Genomic DNA, 7,674 nt, shown 5'->3' with positions numbered 1-7,674 from the left:
TGCAATTCTTGGTGTTGGTGTCATTTCAATTTTAACCATTTTAACTGTTCGTTCACCAATATTAAATCGATACTTTAATGCAGCACTCCAATAATTAATATATTTAAGTTGTGATGGAATAGTAACACCTTTTTTATTAAATGTTCTTGTTGTTCCATAAAAATCAATTGCCTCATGTGCATTTAATGAATCAAGCATATAAACCAAAAAACATGCACTCATTAATCCTGTTCTTCCTTTTCCTGCTTTACAATGAAGTGCAATAACATTTCTTTCATCTGCTTTTAAATAATCATCTACATCTTTACAAAGTTGTGGAATAATTTGATATTCTGGTGCATTATGATCATCAAATGGAAAATATTCATATTCTCCTTTAATTTTATGTTCTCCATCATATGGTTTTTCTCTACAGAAATTATATACTTTATAATGTCCTTTATGGAATGTTTCAAAAAATTGTAATACATCAACTAATGGATTTCTATATGCAGCTTCAAATTTCTCACTTGGAAATCCCATAGCAATAATTCGTGGTGTAATATATGAAAGATCTAAATCAAATCCATATTGTTGGTATCTTCTTTTGGCTTTAGAAACAGCTTCTCTTAGGACATTCGCCATTGATTCTTATATATCTATAAAATATTTAGAGTTTGTTTCTTATTCAGTTCCTCTTGTAGAGTTTTCTTGTTTCAATTTTTTCTAGCTTTTTATTTTTATAGTTTTTTTTTTATTAAAATATAGTTTTTCAATTTCCTCCATTCAATACTTTTCTATCAAAAATCAGTGCTTTATTTTTAGATTATTCTATATTTAGGTTTTAATAGATAGTTTTTTATATTTTAAGCACATTACAAGTTTATAATTAATTTTGTTATAAAAAGAAGTTTCTTTACAAACTCTCTTAAAGAAATTCTTTTAAAGGAGTTGAGAAAAACACAGACAATAATAGTGTTATAAAAGAGAAAAAAGATTAAAATAATATGAAAATGAAACAATCTAAAAAGAGAAGATTATAGAATGATTTAAAGAGATAAAATAACATAAAAAAGAAAAAATTGTTATTTGAATAATTTTTTGATAAAATAAAAAAAAAAATAATATGAATTAATGAGAAAGTGGTTGATGAGTATCTGAAGATGAAAATCTTTTATATAAGATAAACGCTTCAGATAACAAAGCATCCATATCACATTTAGTCCATTCTTCACTTGGAAGATTTTGTAAAAATTGCATAATTTCAGCAAATTCCATATTCATTAATTTAGAAGAATATTTTTCAATGATTGCAACACACACATACAAATGGAATTGACTGAAACCATTACCATCTTCATCTGAAAGATAAGTATCCCAAAGACGTAACCCTTTTTCTAAAGACATTTCTCTTAACAAAAAACAATTGAACCACCTAAATGCAAATTGAAAACATTCAACATTATTCTCTTCAAAATGACTTGCTAATGGTTGGTCTATTTTAATAATTAATTGTTTCATAGAAGTTAGTTGTTCAAATATTTTACTTTGATTACTTGTATAATGGTCTTGAACATGTTCAAGTAATAAAGATAAACACCAATATAAATCAGCTTCAACTTTCTTTAAGTCATCTTCTAAAACATCGTCAAAAACATTTTTTTCTCTTAAAGGAGAATATTCTTGTAATAACACTACAAATAATGGAACAATCAAATCATTAATTCCTTGAACATATCCACTTGCAGGATGTCTTAGTGCCCATAAAAATAATACTCTTTCCATTATTTCTTGTGCTTTATCATGAAATAAAAATGGAACTTCAGTAGTACTTCTTACTAAATCTAATTTAATTTGCTTTTTTGTTTTTAATTCGATTTCTGTTGCTTCAAAAGATAACATTTTCTGTAGAGAGTCATATTCATTTCTTTTCTTTTTTAATACTAACTCAACACGTTTATGTTCAACAGGAATATATCTCAATAAATATTTCCATATGATATATCTAATACTGAATGGTATTCCATGCCAACTTAATTTCATTAATTTTTTTATATTAACAATAGGTTCATCTATGACTTTTAGAAATGATTTAATACGTGCAGTTTCTTCCATTATATCTCCTTTTTCTTTTTGAAGGTTTTTTCTTGTTAGTATTTTTTTGAGTTCTTTTTTATTTTTATTATTTTATTAAAAAAAATTATAATATATTTTAATTAATTCTATTGAATATAAAGATGTAATTTTAATGGTGTTTGTCTAATACGTTCAACAAGTGTTTTTTCATGTCTTGTTTCTTTTGACATTTGTGGGAAAATTGAGTTGATCATATCAAATAATTTTTCCCATCTTTCTTTATTTAACAGACGTTTATCAGTTTGCATAAATTCTATTAATGTTTCATAAGTTCTATTATCCATTTCATAACATTCTGCCCATTCTTTGAAATATTCTAAATTACCCATTATTACACATTGTTGCATTAATGCAGCTGCCCACTTTGATGTCTCATTTAAGTCATAAACTTGAGCAAAGATATTAGCATCTTCAAAGTTATTAAAATAGCAAAGTAATTCTTTTGATTCTAATGGATCTAACCCAATAATTTGAACATTATTATAAACCATTTGAAGAACAATACATAATATCTGTTTTGTACATTTATTTGCCCAAACATTATTTAATGTAGTTGAGAAAAATGCTAGTGAACCAGCAAAACATTCTAATGAAATTGATAATATTTCATTCATTCCTTCAGGAAATTCAGTATTTTCTTTAATTTGATCAACAAGTTTTTCAATATAAGTAATTCCAACTAAATATTGAAAATGAGCTGCTTGTTCAAATTCTTGGATATACATAAAGCAATCAACTATTTCATTTTTATTTTTTAACCATACATCTAATGAATTTTCATAAATAATTTGGTTTAATGCATCACTAAAGAAGAAAATATTTACTGGATTAAGTTTAGAATCATTGTTTGGAACTAAATTTTTAAATGATAATTTACCATCTATCATTTTTTTAAGAAGGTATGAATAAATATTTTCTTTATTTATAAGAACATCATTAAATGTATCAGTTCTTGATAATAGTCTTATTAGATCAGAGACATCATTATTAATAAATCCATCGATATGGCTTACACATATTTTAATAGCTTGTTTAATAGATATTCCATCATTTGATTTTCTAGCAGCATATATTACAAATACAAGTAATTCTGATATTAAATGAAGGTCATGAACATTACCCATTAACTCAAGAACTTCTCTTGCAATCATTTTATTATCATTAAACATTCCAACAATTTCATTAACGAGTGTTGTTGACCATCCATGAATTTTAATTAAATTAATTTCATTTGATGCTTTAAATAAAATAAGTAAAATTAATTGAATAATAGATTCATCCTCAACCATCTCAACATATTTAAGTACTCTAATATATTTAAATAAGGCATCCCATTTTTCTGTATTATCTAACATTTCTAAAAATTCTTTTTGAAGGAATTGATTAAATAATTTTAATATAGCAGCATTATAATTTGTTAATGCCATGTCAATAATGTCTCTTCTAATTGGAAAATCTCTCATAATATCATGAAATAATTGAATTCTAGCTGAAGTATGCTTGTATAATTTAATATTTTCCATTGCTTGAGTAAATTCATTTCTATCACTTTCTTTTTCAATAAAAATATTTTTTTGTCCATTAAAACTTCCAACATTAACACTCATTCTTCCAAGTTTTGTTGATGATAAATTAAATAAATCTTTTGTCATCGATCCATTCATAGCAATTCTTAATACTTTTTTTACATAAGAATGTCCATCAATTCCTAAAACAACAAGACAATCATTAAAAGAAGTATGATTATATTTTTCTGCTTCTAACTTATATACTTGATTTAATGTTATTTGAAATAGTTCATTATATAATAAATAAAGAATAGAACAAAGTTGTTCCACAGCACATTCTTTATGGTTATGTATTAATTCACAACAACATTTAAAATGTTTAATAATATAACTCTTATCTCCTTTAAATTGTTTAATTTCTTCAATATATAATTTCCATTGTTGAGTAGTATGAGTGTCAATATACATTTCATTATTATTTTGTTTAATACCTTTCATTTCATTTAATATATTAATAGGATATAGTGTTATTTCACTTTTCTGCATTTTTCTATAACTTTTTTCAAATAATGCATAAAATTGTTCATCGTCATTACATAATATAATTAATTCATCAAGTAATTTATTGTTTTTTTCTAATAAAAATTGAATAATATCTTTCGTTGTTTTTATTTCATTTCTATTTATTCCTTGTTTAATACATTCTATTTCAGCTTTAATAAGAATTGAATTTTTATTTAATCCTTTAATCATTTGACAATACTCTCCTAAAGGAAGTAAATCTTCAGTGTCTAGTATATTACTACATTCCTCAATAATATTTTTTAATGGTTGCGTAAGTTCTGGATTTTCTGTAATTAATTTATTTATAATTGTTGCTTTTATTTTTGCAATATCACTTGTTCTATGATAAACACATCTGATAAATTCACAAAAAAGTTGTGATGGTATTTTTTCTAAATGATACTTAGAAACAACTTCTCCTATTATTCCAAAATCTTTTAAATATTCTTCTAATGGTATTGAATCCCAAATATCTAATAAATGTGGATATTCTTTATGATAGTTTTGAGTTATAGAAAGATGATATATTTGTGGTGATTCATCATTGGAAGGAATATCTAATTGATTCATATCAAAGAAATATAATATTTCTGGTATAGTTCTTTTGAATAAATCTTTATAAAATTGTTCAGGAAGTTGTTTATTATTAAAAAATCCATATACTTGGAATTCATCAGATAACAAAGAACTATGAGATGGGTAATTTAGTGGTAATTTGTATTGTTCTTTTCTTTTATTATAAGAATGAGTTAATAATTCTTCTAATATTATTGTTTCAGTTGTAATTGGTAAATTATTAAGAACTTCAAGTAATTGATTAGTTTTTTTGTTAGTATAAGAATAAATAAAGCAAGTTATAATGTCTTTATTTTGAATACATTCTTTTAATGGTAATGTATTTATTTCAAATGGTTTTATTTGTTGATATGATATATTGTATTTGCCTGATGGATTATATTGATATTTAATTTTGTATAAATCAATGATATTAATATTTTCATTATTTGATATTGAAGTAATATTCTTTACATTTTTCATAAGTTCTTCTTCATCAAATTTAATACATTCTTTTGTATTTATATCTTCTATTTCCATCATCCATTCATTAAGGGGTTTAATATGATCTAAACAAAGTTCATAGAAAGGAATATATTCAATAGAAGTAGTTGGAGTGAAAAAATGTTCAAAAGATCTTTTTTGATATTCAACACAAGGAAAATGTTTATTTTTAAATTCTTTAGATAATGGAATAATTCTCATTTCCATCATAATATCTAGTAAGTCATTTTTTTCAATATATCCTAATGGACATAATAACTCTTCTTTACAATTGACATAATACTCTGGTAGTTGTGGTAATTCTAAAGCTTCAATTTTTAATGGAATAATTAATTTAATTTGTTTTGCAATTTCTTCTATATCTTCTTGTAATGTTTGAATTATTAAATTCATTGAATTAAGTTTTTCAGTTATTTCATTATTAGAACTGTTTCCATTTTCTGACAGCTCATCTAAATACTGTGTTTTTTCTTCCATAATTTCATTTAATTCATTCATTTTATTTTCTTTAATTTTTTGTAATTCAATTCTTGTATTTTCATTCTCAGCAATAATTGCTTTACGTCTTAAAATTATTTGTTTCATACATTCAACAACATTAATATGTTGTTCTTTAAATAATCCAATACTAGGAACCTTTTTATCAAATAACATAAACAATTCATCAACCTTAATTCCACACTCTTTTAATGCAAGTATACACCCTTTTAATATTAATGTATTACACGTATTTTGTTTAATAATTTCTAATTCTTCACAAATATTTTCATATCCACTTATTAATCCCATTTTAATAGCCTCTTTTATTTTAAGAGAATATAACATTTGTATCATTTGTTCTTTTCCAATATCACTTATTTTATTATTTATTTGAATAATTGGTTTTTCATATCTTTTTTCTTCTTGATTTTCCTCATTAAATCGTTTTCTTATTGGATATTTACTATCAATTATCTTTCTAATAAAATTCTGAATCTTTTTATCAAATATCTTTGTTTTATCTTCTTTAATGATTCGTTTCATTATTATTGTTCCTAATTCTAATGCTCTTTTAACAATAATACTAAGAGAATCTCCTGTTCCAATACTTTGTTCAATAATATTAATACTATCTAGAAGTTCTTGATAAGATGCTTGGTTAATACATTCATTAATATCCTCATCATTTTCTCTATTAATACTTGATAGTAACTTAGTAGTAAAATTAATTGAAATGTTGTTTAATTGTTTTAGTTGGTTGATTATATAATCAAACCCACATACCACAAGAGGGTGTAGAATGTCTATTGATTTAATATAATATAGAATAGTTTGAGTATTTTCAATTACTATAAATTTGAATTTATCTCCTTTTAAATATAATAAATTTTCACATTCCATAGTTGTATTATGAGTGTTTAAATTAATTAATTGATGTTTGTTATTTGTTGTAATAACTTGAATTATTCTATTATCAATGTCAACATTTTCTATTTGGTTTTTCATATTAATCCACTCTCCCTTAGGTTTATTTGAATATTGTATTGATAATGTAATATAATCCTGAAGATATGTTTGAATAGAATAAGGAATATATTCATCATCATTTTCATCATTTTCTCCAATTAATTGAAGATCCTTAGGATCATAAAGATGTTCCATTTCTTCAATAAAACTTTCTTGACGAAAAGGAATAGCACCATTAATCTGACATATTCTAATTCCATTATTATTTATAATCCAATATTCTAAAAGATTATCTTTTACTTCTAATTGTACATTACCTTCTAATTCTTGTTCTTTAAGCCCAATATCTTTTAAGTTAAAATGATAAGACATTGACTTTCCTTCAATGAAACAATCAATACAAAATAATTCACCATCTTCTTTTAGTACAAATAAACAATTTTGTTTCATAGTAATAGCTTTCACATTATATAAAGGTTTCAACCTATTTTGTCTTAAATTATGAAAAATAAAACATTCAACAGTGTTACTTTGTTTAACAATAACAACAAAAATTTCTTTGTATGAATAAATTGAAATATCTTTAAATTCATTTAATTTCATTAATGGGGAAGGAGGTGTTTTATCATCAGCAATACTAATAATTCCTCCTTTCCTCAAAACAATCATTTCATTTCCATTAAATAAAAACCATTCAAATTCATCATAAGGTTCAAATGTTATTGTTTTATTTTCTTTAAAAATTTGAATGATTTGACCTTGTTGAATACCAGTCATTGTACCTTTTGGAGAGATTTTATATTTGTTTATACTCACTTCAAATGTGTTGGTTTGTAAGATAAATCGATTCATGAATTGACAAAATAAAGAAATTGTTAGATCTTTAAGTTAATGAATGTAATAATTTTGTTATTATTATTTATAAGTATTTTTTTATTATAACTTTTAGTTCAACTCTAAATCACTATTTTCATTCAAAGTC

At 23.7% G+C, this 7,674-nt stretch overlaps 3 protein-coding genes across 3 annotated transcripts in view; all 3 read right to left on the bottom strand.

Annotated features, from left to right (window-relative positions):
* Positions 1 to 624, bottom strand: part of EHI_197000 (phosphatidylinositol-3,4,5-trisphosphate3-phosphatase, putative) — a gene marked incomplete at both ends in the record, with an annotated part of 744 nt that extends 120 nt beyond the window's left edge. The window contains one exon of the mRNA XM_001913429.1: positions 1 to 624. This exon is cut by the window's left edge and continues 120 nt beyond it. Coding sequence (XP_001913464.1) covers positions 1 to 624 — 624 coding nt within the window.
* Positions 625 to 1,110: 486 nt separating this feature from the next.
* Positions 1,111 to 2,094, bottom strand: EHI_196990 (Rab GTPase activating protein, putative; the record flags this gene model as incomplete). Its single annotated transcript, XM_648047.1, has 1 exon — positions 1,111 to 2,094. One exon carries the CDS (start codon positions 2,092 to 2,094, stop codon positions 1,111 to 1,113), a length of 984 nt encoding a protein of 327 aa, XP_653139.1.
* A 107-nt stretch (positions 2,095 to 2,201) lies between these two features.
* EHI_196980 (uncharacterized protein) lies at positions 2,202 to 7,469 on the bottom strand (the record flags this gene model as incomplete). Its single annotated transcript, XM_648046.2, has 1 exon — positions 2,202 to 7,469. The coding sequence occupies one exon, from the start codon at positions 7,467 to 7,469 to the stop codon at positions 2,202 to 2,204; it is 5,268 nt and encodes a 1,755-aa protein (XP_653138.2).
* Between the last annotated feature and the right edge of the window lie 205 nt (positions 7,470 to 7,674).

Source organism: Entamoeba histolytica, genomic scaffold (assembly GCF_000208925.1).
Source record: "Entamoeba histolytica HM-1:IMSS scf_1104750519255 genomic scaffold, whole genome shotgun sequence".
NCBI classification, from domain to species: Eukaryota; Evosea; order Mastigamoebida; family Endamoebidae; genus Entamoeba; species Entamoeba histolytica.
This window is presented reverse-complemented; position numbering and strand designations above follow the sequence as displayed.